Source organism: Lutjanus erythropterus, chromosome 12 (genome assembly GCF_056507025.1).
Source record: "Lutjanus erythropterus isolate fLutEry1 chromosome 12, fLutEry1.hap2, whole genome shotgun sequence".
Lineage (NCBI taxonomy): Eukaryota > Metazoa > Chordata > Actinopteri > Lutjaniformes > Lutjanidae > Lutjanus > Lutjanus erythropterus.
The window spans coordinates 11802735-11820124 of record NC_139328.1 but is presented as its reverse complement, the minus strand read 5'-3'; the positions used below and the strand labels follow the sequence as shown (position 1 = coordinate 11820124).

The 17390-nt window shown below is 38.8% G+C and overlaps 1 protein-coding gene across 2 annotated transcripts in view; it reads right to left on the bottom strand.

The window, feature by feature from the left end:
• arhgap21b (Rho GTPase activating protein 21b) overlaps positions 1-16881 on the bottom strand; it is a 41329-nt gene extending 24448 nt beyond the window's left edge. Inside the window, exons 1-4 of one of the 2 annotated variants that reach the window (XM_084732690.1) lie at positions 16501-16881; positions 14487-14685; positions 5885-6058; positions 5689-5710 (exon numbers count right to left, since the gene is read on the bottom strand). In XM_084732690.1, coding sequence (XP_084588816.1) covers positions 5689-5710; positions 5885-6058; positions 14487-14552 — 262 coding nt within the window. In that variant the 5' untranslated portion in view covers positions 14553-14685; positions 16501-16881. The remainder of the gene's footprint in view (positions 1-5688; positions 5711-5884; positions 6059-14486; positions 14686-16500) is intronic. The other variant, XM_084732691.1, reaches the window with a different exon arrangement.
• Positions 16882-17390: the final 509 nt, after the last annotated feature.

The following is a 17390-nucleotide window of genomic DNA, read 5'->3' as shown; positions in this document are numbered from 1 at the left end:
ATATAACAAATAAAACCATATAAATCACTTTATTTTACCTGAGGCATTTGATTTAGATACAAATTTACTACAAATGAAGTAAAGGAATCAAAACCCCAGATAACTAACTTCATATTCTGATACAAGTGCTATCCTGAAGGTTCATTTACAAGCTCTCACTTGCACCAAGGCTGAACCTGAAATGTGAAAAACAACAACTACAAACCCTACCAATGAGCACCAGACTGAACAGTAAATTGTTCCATGACATTTAGGTGAGAAGAGAGAATGGCTGTGTTTGAGAATGAGAGAGAAACTGGGAGCTTTGTCACAAGATTGGGAGGCATGTGAATCAACATTATGACAGCTGAACAGACTGTGGTTGGGCCAGTGCTTGCCCACATTAACACCAGATTTGAATAGGCGAGATCATTAATTGGTTCAGAGAAAAGAAAGATCTCAATAGGGGGAAATGATGTGGTTTTAGGGAGGTGGATAAAAGCAGCTAAAGAGTGGAAACCTGTTTGCTCATGCTGCTCCTGTCTCCTAGCAGCTGCATGGCTGCAAAAAAAAGAAGGAAAGAAAAGAAAGAGGGAGGGGGTGAGAGAAAGAGAGACCGAGAGAAGGTAGAGTGACAGTGTGCTCAGCTGCACAACTCCCACTCTTTCCTTATAAACTGAGAAATAGCTCTGGGCACAGCCAAAGAGTGGCTACAATCCTTCCCCAGTAGTTAACATTCTGGTAGTGAGTCAGCGCACGACGGATCACAAACTACAGTGGCTGGGAAGGCCAGCATGAAAACAGGCGTGATAGTTTAAAAAAATGCACTAAAAGTTGTTAACAAAATCCTGACATGATCAATAAAAGAGGTTAAACATTCTAAGTGTCATTCAAAACATAAACGAATGAGAAATCTGACTTTTGGACCTGTCAATGACACAATATTAGCCGCTATTTTTGAATGATTTGTGTTTTAAGCATTGAAAAAAGAGGATGATCATGAGGAAACAGGTGGCTTAATAATTACTCAGTGGTTAATTAATCAATAATAATCAGCAATAATATGTAAATCTTTGAAAACCTCACAAAACACAGACGGACTTATGCCTCCATTTTTATTTCTTTCACAGAAGATTACTCATGCAGAATCACATCTTGGGAACATTATGTAATACTACAACAGGAGTCCCATATAACTACAGCTGTAAGACACACTCCCTCTAGTGGTACACAGAAGAACTGCATCACTTTCTCCACAATGGAGCTGTTCATAAATCCATACATGAACATTTTTGCCTCAAAGAAAATGAGATAATATAAGGAGGCCAAAACATTTGTAGATTAATCTGTTGTATTCTTAAACATATAATTAACAAGCAGTAACTGTACATTGTGTACAATGTGCTTTCTTCTTATAATACTCTAAATTAGTCTGTCTAGGTTTATCTTGACTGCTCTGGGCAATAAAAATGTCTTAATTGTTCATACTCTGAAGCACCACCCAACCATAAATATAATACGTAAACCTTCACCTAACTAAAGCTGCTGGCACGTAACCATTTTTAAAGAAACACTCCCAACATTTTTGGAAGTGATTTTTGTTTGCTAGATTACCCACAGTTCAAAGATCAGTATCAATTTCATCTTTGTGTGTTTGGTTTAAAGGAACATTTTTTTTGTGTCTCTGTACTAGAGAAAACCCTGCCCAAGCAAATCCAACCCTAATCAGGTTTCATTTGCACTATTTTAATCACTTGGTGAATACAGGGAGATAAGGCTTGGTAAGAAACAAGATATGCTTTGAGTGCTTACAGTTGGCTGGTGTTTATGCTCATTCACTGTAAAGCTGATGAAGACTACTTCAAAAATATTGGAGAATGATTTGTGGGGTGAAACTATACTTAATTCAGCAAAAACTCAAAAAGGAACACCAACAACACCTGTACACACTGAGCACTTAAAGAAAACATTAAAAGACAGCTATGATAGAGGTAAAAGACAGCCTTTCTCTCTGTGAGAGAGCAAAGAGCTGACAAGAAAACATTAGATCACAAGTGCACCCAAACTTGACCTCAGCGTAGTGACAGAAGAGCTTTGTCTTGGGAAGCAGCCGACTCTAATACAATAAAAGAATTGATGGCAGTGCGGCACTGTGGAGGGATGAAGAGTGTAGCACTCACAACTCTGACGCAATGTTTTTATCCATAAATCCACGCTTTGGCACATATTGCCTTCTTCTGAATAAAACCACAATTCATTTGAAATATCTGTTGTGTCAAAGGATGATCAACACATCATCAGTCATTAATCTTTCTAGCAAGAAATAATCAAGGCAAGAGGTCTAAAATTTTACTACCATGGCTTGACTGTTGTAAGGTGTCTTGTGCTTTTTCATAGTACAAAGGCTCTACATTCTAACTAAAGTTAAGTAGAGGGACTACTCATATACATTGACTGTCAATGTACTGGAGACAGATCCAAGTCGTCCTGCAGACTAAATATATCATACAGATGAAGTGTATTTTTATTGTGAAGAGGGCAGAGTGCCAATAAAATGATTTATGAACAAAAAGGCTGCATTAAAAGGTATGAATGCACAGCTCTCTCCTCCCTCCTTCTGATGTCAGCATTTCTATTTATTTGATGTGGTACTGTGACCAGACTAGCCCGGTCTGGACTTAAAATGATTCCAGGGCGTCTTTTTTTTCTTCTTCTTCAATTCTGGCTTGCTGCCTATGAGCCCCCGTGTCCAGCATTATGCAACTGCCTGGATTCTTTAATATTCTCTGGCTTACTCAGACCAAACTCCAAACTAAAGGCGGTATGTCTTCTTCAGTGCTTTAGTTTTTAGGTGAAATATAAATAATTTAATAGGAGCTGGCTTTCTGCACTGCTACATGAAGTTTAAAATTGGACGATGAGCACAGTCTCTTTCCAGCATATCCCTGTTGTTACAGAAAACACAAAGCGGGTCACAGAAACAGTTAAAAATCGAAACTTTAGACACAACAATACCATTTCATCACATGGTTACGGACAGATGCTGCAGAAAACTCAAGTCATTTACTATTTCGAGCAGCCTCTATGTATGTGCCTGCATTGCTCAGTGTGTACATATATCATATACAGTCCATTCAGGGTTTTAATTGAATGAGAGGAGCAATGATCATTACACTGGACTGCAAGAAAATTCAAGCATGTGTCAGTGAGTAAGTACGGATGACCATGTGACTCTGTGATGTCTACTTTCTAATGAATGGTGTCTCCATGTCATACAAAGAACAGCCCACATGATCTGTTGCATCATACAGTTAATTACCCAACATCTAAAGCTGAGTGATACATTGCGCAGCTTATAACATCAATACTGTGATATGAAAAAAAAATTCTTGGATTCTAGTCACTGCTTAGTATTTCTGACTTTAAAAAGCTGCTTTACAGTCATGTGACAAATATCTGAGCTTAACTGACTGTGGTGTTGTGTGTGGGTTATCAATTATGAATGCCTCTACCTGACAGAGTCACCATATTACATTACTAATGTTTTTCCTTGATTGATTTTCATGTGAAAATGTCTTCACAAAACCACCAATAAGCCCACATTAAAATGATGTCAACACATATTGTGGTATTAGGTCAGACATATTGTGACATTTGAGTTTGTTGTCATTGCTCATTCCAGGTTTTAACATGGCTTGTGGCCACAAAAAGTTACTCTGTAGCCACCAAATATCAAATGGGCCTCCAAGTTCCATCCCCATTCTGCAAGCCTTTACCAACACAACATTACAGTTCCACAAACATCCTGATTCCTCTGCATCTTTTAGCTCAATGTTCTACAATAGTGAATAGAACTCCTTATTGGCTAGCTACCGATATACTGGGGCTACTGAAGTATGGGTTTACTAAGCCTACTCAAACTGCTAATCATTACAGAAGTACCAGACACACAAAAGGCAAACAATAAAAAATCGTAATGGCAATGAAAATTCAGGAGTGAATGGAAACAGGAGTTAAAGTGGCTTGGATATAACACAACTGACGACATTAATTACACAGGTGGATGGAATACTGCAACGGCAATACTGCCTGACTCACCTCCTCCAGTGCCCTTAGATCATAATTATATTATTATAATGTATTGTGGTGTGTGCCTCCAGTTTCCTCAACTAGCCCAGAAGTATATCTCCTTTTTCATAGAAAACAATGCTTTCAGGAAACACCACACCAGAGTTCACAAGAAAAGTGGACAACACAAGTGTCACAGATAAGGAAGGCTGTGTTAAGTTGTGTGAGGTTGGCATTTCTGTGTTGTTTTTACATAGGTTTACATTTGGACCCCCAAATTTAGGGGCTTGTTGGCCCGTGGGACCAGTGCTTGAAAATATTAGCGTCTGTCCATGCATTCCCATTTCACAATTGTATGTAACAAGCACTGAGGAAAGTTGGACCAGATTTATGGGGTTTCCTTCCTCTTATGTAATGAAAACAAAGCGATTACTTGTGCAAATAATAATTCACTTCCTCAACATGTGCAAGTGTTGCTTTCCTGTATATTTTTTCTTCTCTAAGACAAATAAATGTCTAATAGAATTACTGACGTCCACCTGGATGAATTCCAGCAACAGCAACCTCCTTGTGGCCAACAAACAGCAACAGACTAAACATAGAGTTAAGCACACAAACAACAAGTTACTGGGATTACATCACCTTACCGTGATTACATTAACTCAAAGAGAATTCCAATCAGGAAAATCTAATTGAAATATATTCTAGTTGGGGAAGACCCAATAAGAACATTACATAATTTTTTCATCTTTCAGGAAGAATCTCAAGTATTCTTCTTGTCAATAGGCAAGGTTGGAAAATCAAGTTAAGACTTTCAAATAAAATTCAAAATCAAATTGTGACATTTTGGCAAAAGAAGAGACACTGGACAAAATTAGACATCACACACATTCTAATCAAGACATATCACCATCATGTGTCCTCCAGGCCTAAATTGATTAAGACACAACAGGTGAGTTCTGTCTCCAGCAAAAGCAGAGTCATGATTAATGCAGAGGTTACTTCTATAAAACATCCAGACCGTATAATAAAGCAATATTTTTTTCTCAAATCCACATTTGTGGAACATGACTGTTGGCTACTACCTTGTGGACTGTTTTAAACATGTAGGGCTCATATTAGGTATACCAAAACAGAGAGTGGACCATAAGGATTTGGTAAGCATCTTAAAGGTATGTTGTATTGTTGTTTTTAAGGTATGCAACTTTGTACTTAACCAAAACAACATTAACTTCTGCCAAGGCTTTGATGTGAGAGCTGTCCCTTGTGAAAAGTGAAAAACAGAACGGTATGAGAATAAAAAGGGAAAAGAGGGTCAAACACACACAACCCAGTCAAAATTGAGGCCGTCTCTTTCTGACAGCCTTTTTATGGTGCAGGAGAAAAGCAGCAAGAATAACAAAGTGAAACAATATGAAGAGGTGGGCTGGTGCAGGACAGAAACAGGTGGTGCTGACCAAACCTTTCATGCCTCCACAAAGGTCAGTGACACACAGGAGCTACATTGTTCTCATCGCATAAGGAAGCAAAAAGAGCCAAAGAGTGGCTGGATTAAGAGTCATTAGAAGTCAGAGGCACTGCTCTGACTCAGCAGTGCTGAAGGGCATGCGTGAAGAGGAACAGTCGAGTTTTTCTGCTTACCTCTGCGGCCATGATCCTCCTCCTGTAAAAACAGAGAAGTACTCAAGTGACTTTGGTGCTCACGGTCATAGAATTTAGGTATCAGGCTTTTTGTTGATTCAGTGTAATCTTCCATGATAAGCAAATAATACTCAGGTGTATGAAACTAAGGAGAGCTTCTGAAAAGTTTAATAACAAACACAATCCTGAACCTTACCGCAAAGGAGTGCATGGTCGACTCTGGAGGGTACACAATGAAGTGTCGCAGAGTGAAGCCGAATCCTTGCGAGGTTCGACGCAAAAGCACGGTTTTTGGCCTCGGCCATGAGAACTCCTCCTCTGTTGGGTATGCAGGAGAATCAGCCAAGCTTCTCCACTCTGGAGAGTCATTCTACACAAAGAGAAGGGTGGAGAAAGGAATTGAAATTAAGTAATCCTACTTTCATTTTTACAATCACATGAAGATCTGATAGATATCTACTGGAAAATATAGTACCGAAATCTAGAAACTGAAAGTGTAAGTGCTGGAAAACCCCAGTGCTACAATCCAAAAACATCTTACTAAAAATATACCACAAATAAAATCCCATAATAACTCACATTTTTAGGTGAAGTTACTGTAAATTAGCACCACCAAGTCATTCAGTGCAGTTGGACATGGTTTAGAGGAGGATGAGAATCTATCTGAAAAACATTACTAGCTGTACAGTGTTTACAGTCAAGTCATGGTATCCTATTTTCACAGCTGGAGAGCAGAGCATGTCAGGCTTCAGGGCTTTAGACACCCACCCCTGTGTTTACTGGCTATTTATAACCTCACACCTTTGTGGTATCGTGTGTGCAGCAACACCCCCCTTTACTCAGATCTCCCCATATCATATTCTCTCTTCCAGCATGACTTTCAGGAACACCCCTGTACAAACAGTCTTGTATTTCCACACTGAAAAAGTCTTTTTCCTCACCCTGTCTCAAACAAACCCTCCCCCTCCCCCATCAAGCATAGACCGTCCCCCACAATGTGAGGAATTTGATGAGCTTGCATTCATGCTATCTCTGCCTGGGCAGATATGTTGAGTAAAATGTCAGAAAATCAGTAAATTACCTGCAGGTTAACATAAACAGTGCTAACTATGATAAACAAAGAATTTGCAGGAGGTTCATCTACTTCTGATTAATGCAGTTGTAAAACTAAACAAAAATCTTTCAAATCTGACTTGTCTGTTTTGATTAAAAGAGAAATAAATAAATCTGAACAGCTCTGCTACTTGATCCAGCTGTCGCAGGGAGTAGTGAATGAGCCAAACCACATTTCAAAAAACAAACATGACCAACAGTTTATTCACACCAACTTAAAACCACCAACATCCCATCTAAGTGCTCTGAATATAATCACATGACGACCATTCAACCTCACACTCCATGGTTCATTAGAATATACTGTGTGCCTGGAGGTCTGTACCAAGTTAAAGCATGTTTCACTGTACTCTCTGCAGAAAGTATTACTGATTCTCATCAACCAGCAAACTGCTTTTCAACCACATATTACTGAAAGACACAGATAAACTACTTTCTTCCAAGTGCACTGCAAGTGGCAATAAGAGCTGCTGAACACATACAAGGGGTTAAAATCTGCATACTGTAGAAAGTAAGGACCCACAGTACTCCTGTGGCTGGCTGGGAAACAGAGCTGCAGGTGCAGCTGACACCCATGTATTTTGATGAAACTAGCAAAACAGGTTTTACTGTGTATTACTAAGCCTTGGTTGTTCTGTGATACCGGCACTTCCATGCTGTACTCTGTGTGAGCTCTGGGTGCTTTAACTCAGCTAGAAAACATTTAAATCCATCCCTGGAGAAGTGCTTTGAGTGATATGACAATAGATCAGCTAGATGTTTGAAATGCCTGCATTTCTACCCCTCATGTCTCCGGGTCAGGCCAATCCCAGTCTACTGGAACTGATTTAGCAGCCAGCACACAGGGCAATTTCCAACCCTCTGATCTTTAGATGTGGACGACAGAAGGGGGTGTGGGCCTCCTGACAGACGCATGCCAAGCAGTGTTATCATTGCATAGTTAATACTACTGTGACATTCCACATCAATAAATTCCAGACCAACATTTCCCTCGTGGTTTTCCTTTTACCCTTATTTAATTAAAAAAAAAACTATTATTAAAGATAGAGAACAAAGCAAGGCTCCGGTATAAACCTGACAAGCCAGACTGATAATCTTTCAAATAATTGTGAAAAGAAGTCAAAAGGCTATCTGCACAAGGGAGAAAATTATGAGATTAATTGTCAATAAAGGGGCTACAAAGAGCCCATAAAAGGAACACCCACATCAAAATACGCACCTATCATCTCCTGGCCACAAATGAATGCCTTTCAGCCATTTATGAATCACTAGAATGCTAGACTGATATTTGCACTGGGTGAGGCAGCTGAGAGTCAGTTTTTAAAAGGCATTTGTTCATCTGCTGGACAGTTCTTGGATTCAAGCAGTGACCAAGCCTGTGTCGGTGTGGGAACACTACCTTCAACCACCAGATCGTGGGTAGTCTGGTGATATTCTACTTTTCTTTATATTTTGTTTTCCCCCGGGAAACAGCAAAACCGAGAATGAATTGATCATTCAAACAAGTACTGCCTGTGTATCAAAAGCCTGATATGCCTTGATGTATTCCTCTATGCCATAGACATCTATTTTTGACCAAAACCTATTAAACTCATTAATGACTGGTTGAGATGTTTCTTTATTATGATGGACATGGGCACTGTTTGTTTAATGAGGCGATCTACTTGCACTGTCTTGCTGCAATACAAATTCACTAGAAAACTAAATGTGAATAAATCTGCAGCTGAAAGTAGCCCCCAACAATGGAAACAAACTATTTACTTATGTTTGAGTGACATTTACTACAAAATTGAGTGTCCAGATGTTTTAGGATATTATTGAGCCATTTTTTAACAGTGAAAGTGTATATTCATGACCAGTTTTTAGGGATTTACATTTCAGTATAAATGAATGGGCTTAAGGCTGAGAGTGACAGACAGATTAAGAAAACTAAGGCCATATTCAGAAAGAATCAGGCGTCGAGGCAATTAGCCACAGAGTTATGTAGCGGTGTGGGGGTGTTCATTTGTGCTTAGAACATAACTGCCGAGGAAAAAAAAAAAAAAAAAAAAAAAATCAGGAAATAAGGTGGGTCTTGCTACCAGTGCTCCCTCACCTCATTCAGTCTCTACCTGGCACAATCACAGCTGCAATCTCTCTCTCTGGGTTCTGTTATAGTAAAGATGCATAAACAGATAACTGCAGACCCCCCAAATTTATGTCACACAGACCCCAGGAGACCTTCATACAATCATGGATGTGGAAAGCATAAACCCACATTTCTCTCTCAAACAAATGGACACAAACCAAGGGAAGGTTCTTGGTATCACCATTTGCGTGCATTTCTCACAAAAGTTTACGTTTCATTATTGTATCATTTTCTTTACTATGGTTTGACTTTCTTGTCTATTATATTGCTCTCGGGCGTCTTGAAAGGATCTTAGAAGTAAAATCTATTATTATGTTTTAGCTTTTTGCATTTTTTTTCCTGTCTGAATACGCCCTTATTTCGACTTATCCATGCATTCACTACACTGATCCTGTAGACACCAATCTACTGCCCATGTGTGGAACGCATCCCCCAAGTGGACCTGAGTGGAAAGTGGTACCCTCCATGGTGTCCACAGCTGTCCATGTACATTTGGTGATATAATCCAGGCCATGACTGTTGGTTTTGGTCTTTTCCTGGAATCTGTTGAGCCTTATCCTATAAACACATCTCCTAAATAATGAATGAATACATAATGGCATCAGTATAACTTGAAGGCTGTTGTTTTTATTGAATTTCCGCTCTTCTACATGCATGACTACCAAACAACAGTACTGATATGCCTGCGATGGTAACCTACAGACAATTTTGTGAGAAATTTTCTTACATGCATTTTACAATGAGCTCACAGATCCACTTAGATCGAAGCTTATCAAAATCTATTCTTGTTTGACAAATGGTATGCTGTTGTCCCATAATATTAAGTGACATGTTAAATCCAGAGTACATGTGGTCATTTTCTGAGAGACTGTAAAGTGACTACATCTGTGGTTCCCCCACCACAGAGATTAGAGGGCAGGCCGACCAATACCTCCCACTAACATCAGACATTTGAGGGGAAACACTGTACGTGCACAGCTGTTTACACACCACAAATGTTGATGTCTAGAGGCTATGTGCACACTAAAAAAGAAACTGGAATTTCCACCTTGTTCATTTTTTTTTTACAAATATTGTGAAACCAACCTGCATGTCCAGTATGTTTAAAAAACCTCTGCTGTGCTGACATCACCAAATGACACATTACAAGCACCACATGACATCATGACATCAGCCCTAAAAACATCAGACAAGTACACCACCTTAAAATGTGAAGAAGCCTAGTTCTCTGTGTGCTGCTACATTCTACACCACATCCCGTTCAAACCAAGCACTTAACTGTGAAAAGCCCAAGATAATGATACAGAGGGCCACTGGTGAGCTCTGGGCGTTCCAGGCTTACAGTGCAAGACAAGGTTAGGGGCATCATTACTCAGCCTATGTAGACACGTGGTGCGCTTTGTGCGTGCCAGACTTCTAGTTGTAACATACAGATGGGACACAGTATAGTCCTGTGGAGACTGTGGCCTTTTCATTAAAATTCTTCAAGCATAACATGACTTAAACTTCCATGGTAGCTCTGTAAAAGTGGGGAGTATGACATGTATTTCACCAATGTCAGAGTTGGGAAATAATCATTTGTGTACTAAAAGTGACATAATTTGTGTTTCATACATGTTGTTGCATGCAGTACACCTCAAAAACTACAGAGCATGAACACAATAGTATGAACACCTGCCCAATATGATGCAATCTGATCAGGGATGAAATCAGGGCTGGATATTGTTCAAAAATGTTCCATACAATACTGACTCCTTAGCTTGATACCAGGATACTCAATAGTATTGACGCAATTTAGGCAGTTTCATAAAAATACTTAAGTTTAGTTGCTAGCCCCTGATGAAACAATTCCTGATTTCACAATGAAACACAAAGTTCAAACAGTCACAATCAATGCTGAAAATTAACATTACAGTGGGAATATCCTGCATCAATGAAAACATTGAAATCACAAAGAAAGTTGTGCCTTTCCAAATCATTCAGAGGTTTTCAATATAAAACTTGGTGAAATGATTTCAGTGTGTGTCAGTACTTTTGGAACATTTTCAGTAAATTCCAACAATACCAGGATAACACTGATAATCATAATAGTTTGGCCACTATAACTGCGGTATTAAATTTTCACAGCATTTCATTTTTAAATCTAATACAGTATTAGATCAGTATTAGCACAGAAATATTACTTTTGTGATGCTTACAATGTGCCTTTATAATGTGTCAGACAAACAGCTCTGTGACAGTTTCATTCTCTGGATGACTTTCTGGTGGAATTGAATTGGACAAAGAATCTACCCATCCAAAAAAGGTCTGTCATAGGCAAATACTGAAAGTAAAATTGTGGTCCAACACATAAACAGATAATCTAATTACTCTTAATGTGAACACGCACAAAAAATGCATTCCCACACTTTCTGGGAATGCCCTCAGGAAAAGAATCAACTCAGAAGCTACTGAGTAAAACATATGGATGTCACACTGCATCTGCAGGAAATAGTAACACTGAATGAATTAAGGATGTGCATCTTGTGTAAGTATAAATGCAGAATAAAAATAAATAAAAAACAAACAGGCTGACAACTGTGCCCTCTCAGAGAAAAGTAACCCTGTAGTGACAACTGTCTAAAACATCCTTTAGCCATAAGACCAGACTTCTTACACATCCCACTCTCATTTGTGGGATGAAATTACTGATGCCCTTGGTTTCCTGATGAGAGAGAGATTTCAGAAACACATCTGTTTGGTCATTTCTCTCACAAAGCTTCGCCAAGGCTGTGCATTGAACACTTGGTTCTGAAACTCACACTTAAGATGATAAGGATGTTATTAATGCAGAGAAACAGTGCAATGAGGAAAAAACTTAATCACATAGCCCATCTTTTATGTTTTCCTCTGAGACATTGAAGACACAACCATAGGGCCACAGGAAGTAACAGACTTCTTCTATCCAATTGAAGGTCAATTTTCCCTTCCGATTGCCATCAGTTAGCCATGCGATGCCTGTGCAGGGGGTTCTGTAAAAGGCAGCCAGCCTAAATGAGATAAACACTGAGCTTTAATGAGGCCAAGATTGTAGGGACAGGGGGGTCTGTTTGTCAACAGCCCTGTACGGTGCTAAATATGGGTCCTGCTTTATCATCAAAAACAGTAATTCATTTCTCTCCACTCTCATTTCTGTCATCCTACTGCAGCATAACAAGCTGATGTAAATATTATAAATCATGAAAAAAGCTACGAGTCTACTCATCATATAGGAAACACAAATGCATATTATGAGGTAGTTTAATAGAGAAAGAAAGATCCGAGAGCATCCTGCCACAGGCATATCACACAACAGCAGACACAACAAATCTCTGTACTGAAAACTCAATGTTTGACCAGAGGAATGAAGAGACATTAAGTCAACTCTGTCTGCTATTTGAATTCAGCTGCAATGTTTGGATACCATGCACTATTCAGCTGATAGAGCAGACAAACACTCCAGTGTAAAGAAGAAAAAAAAAATCAAACCACCAGCAAAAGCCAAAGATAAAAATCTTGATTTAAATAACTAACTAAATAAGTAACTTATTTTTCTTATCCAGTAGATGCCAGAAGAATAAATACAAGCACATATCTCCCAGGACAATGGTCATAATGGTTGTTAAAATGCCAAAAGAAGATAAAACACTGCATGATTACTACAGTATTATAAGAGAGGGATGGCTGTGTTGACTTACAAGCATGAAAGTAGCTCTCACGGGGAGACACCAGGGAAAAACTGTCATATTTTCAAAGTCAAATATCTTTCTCAGAAAAATATAAGACGTATTTTAAAAATATCAGTAAATAATTTCTGTGATACAGCACAGTGAAACAGTATGGTTATTATTTTTTTGTCTTTAATCCACCACAAGTCCGACAGCAACAAGGCCAAGCTTTCTCCGAATGAAAACAAAGGCACACCCATCTATCATCAACACCTTTTGACTAAACTCCGTCAACTGAGGCAATCGCAAATTTTTATTTCTTTTCTTCTTCTTTTTTTTTTTTTTGCAAAGACACATTCAAAAGGTGATTAAAAAGCATCCACTGACAAAACTTCTTCAGTCATTAAATCCACAGTGTCATCATTTCCAGAAACTCCCAAAGACTCCAGGGGGTTTCCGGCTCAAAATTAGCACATGAATTGGTTTGTGTGGTAGCCTTATTAGAAGGACTGCTAAAAGAAGGATTTCCACTGCACTGACTGCACTGTGCTGAGGTTTTTCCTCACACTATACACTTTTAAAAAAGAACATCTAAAACATGTGTCTTATGTGTTATCCAGAACATTTTTAAAATGCAACGAGTTAAAACTTTATTCAAATTTTTATTTTCTGTCATGTTATTTAACAACACTTTTCCTAAATAAATACTGACACCTGTATATTGCCTGGAGTCATTTTCTAGGCATATGAACACACTTTCTGCATCAGGATTGTCAGATGCCATTAGATTCATTCATTCAACTCATTTAAATGTTAAGAGGCTGTATCCAGATGGTCATAATAACAGAGGAAAGCACATCATCTGAGTTTCTTTTTTTAAGCTGTGATGGTGAAGAAGACAAGGATACAACACGAGCCATCTCTGCAGTATGACTTCTGAATGAGATCTAACTGTGTTTACACAGCAACAATGTATTTTCAGGGCTATAGAGGAAAATCATGAATATACAGTACCTAAATTAAAAACAAACCTAATAAGACAAAGTCTATTTCTTGCTAATTGATTTCATATCTTGTTGTGTACAAAGATATCCTTTGCTCTGTTCGGTGATCTAAAATCAAATTCAGCACATCTAGTCTGTTAGAAGTAACAAGATAAGGAGCTTTACATACCTCATTAACAGACTATTCCCATAAAAGGAGGAAGGCTCAAGTGGAGAGCTGAATATTAGATTAAAGATAATGGAGGGAGTGAAAGAAAACTATAGATTCTATAAATAGATGCCCTTCCATTTCAAAGTGTATGAGGTTGCTACCTAGTTTACCATAAAGGTCTTCATTCAAGCAACAAGCTTTCAGAGGAGCAGATGGTGTCCTGTCTGGTATTACAGGGGTCACAGCTTAAAAATCTGAAAGATGGGTCTCACATAAACTGCTTCAATGCCATTGTCTCCTCCCACTTCCTTCAGTGGTGATGAGTTTGATTAAAATATCACGCTGTTTCGCAACTGAAATCTGTCTTTTGCGCTCTTCGTCTACAGTGATCAACCCAAGGAAAAAAAATAGGAAGCACAGACAAACTTCTGACGTAAATCTGACAGCTATAAATACAAAAAGAACCAAAATCATTAAGCATTAGTAAGATAAAGAGGAAAACAATCCAACAGGAGCTGTCACAAGCACAAACAGCTGGGCCAAAGTGTCAAACACATTACTCCCCCCACTAACACCAAACAGAGAAGTCAGATGCTGAAACCAGAGAGTCAGTTGCCCCCAACAATCACTTTCATGATCACCATTTGACAATTTTCATTTGCCATTTTACAAATAACGTACAAAGTCTGGGATTTAAGTTGCTGTATTTTGTTTACCTCACAGAAAGAAGATCTTGCTTGTTGTCTCTCATCATCTTCATGAACCCAACGTGATGCCATCATTCAGCTTGAAACTTTAAAATCCTATTATCCGTGAATGCCGACATCGAAAAGGTAGCTCCAGCGAGGAAGCAGGAAAATATGTTCCACTGTGTCCAATTTTACACCTCCATTCTTGCTTGATTTCTCAGTCCATCTGTTATAAATGAGAGGGGAAAGAGATGTGTTATTGCTGCATTTGGCTCGTTGAATTATGGGCAAATTTTTTAAATGAACAGCTCAGATACGGCACTGTCTGTTGTAGAGTCTGTAAAACAACATGAAACACACCGTAACTGTTTAACACATGTAATAGTACACCATCCCTGCTTAATTTTAGACAATCAACATTATGCAACAGGTCCTAAAATAGTGCTATTTTCAACCTGATGTTTGTGTGTCTTGACTATAAAGCTTTGCACTGAAATGCTGGGAAACAGCCTGACTTTGAGTGATAAATATCCAACACTGTATGATAAGATGTGAGCACAAACTAGTTAATGAGAAAATCTGCTTAAAACTAAAAACACATTTTTCTTCTGACTTTGTGTGCTATTTATCCATCTAAACTGTTCTGATGTGAGTTGTCAAGCCATAGAGATGTCTTACTTCTCTCGAAAAATCTTAAAGTATATGGCTCTCAGCTCGCGGTACACCAAAGTAGAGCTGCAACAATTACTTGCCAAATATTAAAATAATTGCCAACTATTTTGATAATTGTTTAAAGTCATTTTTTAAAGAAAAAATGTCAAAATTTTCTGCTTCTCAAATGTGAATCTTTTCAGTTTTTTTTAAAGTGATTTGTGACAGTAAACTAAATATATTTGGGGTGTGAGGGAATCATTTGGGGCTTTGGGAAACAATAACTGTTTTTTTTTTTTGCACCATACTCTGACATTTTATGGGAAAAAAAACAACTAATCAAATGAGAAAATTAATTCCTAATAAAAAATGATCATTAGTTGCAGCCCAAACCCAAAGTACCAACAAAACACATTTGAAAAGGTAACTAATTTCTTTCTGTGGTACAAAGAAAGTATTTCCTATATACAACTACTCACAAAAAGGTCGGTGGATGATCTTGAGTAACTGGGTCATCTTTTAAAAGGTTTTGGGGTTTTTTTTGGGCTTTGAGTATCACAGAGTGCCATCTGCTCACATTATATTTAAGATAGGGCAGAAACATCTACGGCCAATATCTCCAAAACTCAGTAACTCCCATCAAAACTATCTAGACTGATACATAGCCCCACAGGCCATACATGTAAACTGTGTGATTTTGATTTTGGGGATGACCTGTCCCTTTTATAAAGCCACCATCTGTTCCGAAAGTACTCCATGCACAATGTACATATAATCGAGTATCACCTTAAGTTTTGCGGACATGCTAAAGAGAAGCGATGATGTGACAAACCACATCATCGACGCATTATTCACGCAACAACTATGTGGGCTTGTTGTCATCAACAACGTGGATAGTCAACACTGCATAATGAATGGCCAGCAACAAGTGGACTACAGACGAGAGGCAGACCGAAATAAAGGTCCGTCACGATTGAAATTAAGTTGCATCCCAGATATAGAACCGGGATTATAAAGCATGAATCACTTATGGACATTATATTGTTTGTATTTCGATGATAACACCAACGCTTTAGTGATTTAAAGTCTGTGAATTTGAATTTCTCGTGTGTGAGATCGATGGTCACCTCGAACAGAGCGTGCCGAGCTGTTGTTCTCGAGCGACTAACAAAAGTAGCTTTTCTTTTGTTACTTTTAACAAAACATCATCACAAAACAGTCAAAATGAAGATATGAGACGCCGTGTCCACTTTACAAGTGACACATTCAGTGAACACTACCTGTAAAATGTGTAAAGTGGGCAAAAGCAACAACCAAACCAACTGCGGCAACAGGCTGCTAGCGCTGCGGTTAGCATCCATGCTAACGGCTGGAGTTAAAACAAAGTTACCTGTGTAGTTGTGAAGAGTCATTACAGGCGGCCAACAGCGGCGGCGGTTGTCCATAAAAGCGAATAGACGAAGTAAAAACATAGCGTGGGAGCTCCAAGATGGTCAGGCGTTGTCATAATTTAATATAGTCTGAGTACAAACGGCTTCCCGGTGATTACTCCAAACCCACTCAGGGGAGGCGCATGGTGTAGTTTTGTAGCTGGAATTTTTTGCTTCCAGCGTTCCCGACTCTCTGGGAGTCCACCTTCGGTCAACAGGACACTCGGCCAATCACAGGCGGCGTTGTATTTGAGCGGACCAATCAGGGGCGAGTTTACAAAAAGTCGCCGCTGCACTGTTAAAAAGGTGGTGTTTTCTAACCGTTCCAACGGAGTTTAGCCAGTTGAAGGCACAGACACTGTCCCAGGAGAACAAAGTAGAAACAGACACGCTGTGTGAGACGTTCGCGTGTAATAATTTTTCAAAACCCTACTCGCTTTCGTTTCATTAAAAAAAAAGAAAAGAAATCAAGGCTGAACGAGGAGTCACATGTCCTCCTGGTTCAAAGTGAGGTCGAGCAGGGCTGGCATGTGGATGGCAGTGAGTGGATGAGGAATGTGAATTCACACATACCAAACGGCATATAATCTTTGCTCTCATCGTGCTGCCATTGTATAGGGGAGACAGGGGACGGTTGTGACATTTTTTGCATTTCTCTGTTACTTAGGGACTTTTTAAACAAGACATGCCAAATCTTTATATATTAAAATTACATTTCTCCACGTAATTACCCATGCCATGTATAGATTATATATTGTTTGCAATATGTGTTTGAATTGAAGAAGTCAGATGTTGCGACCGTCCCCAGGTTTGGGGTCAGTTGCAACATTTAAAAAATACATGAAATTTC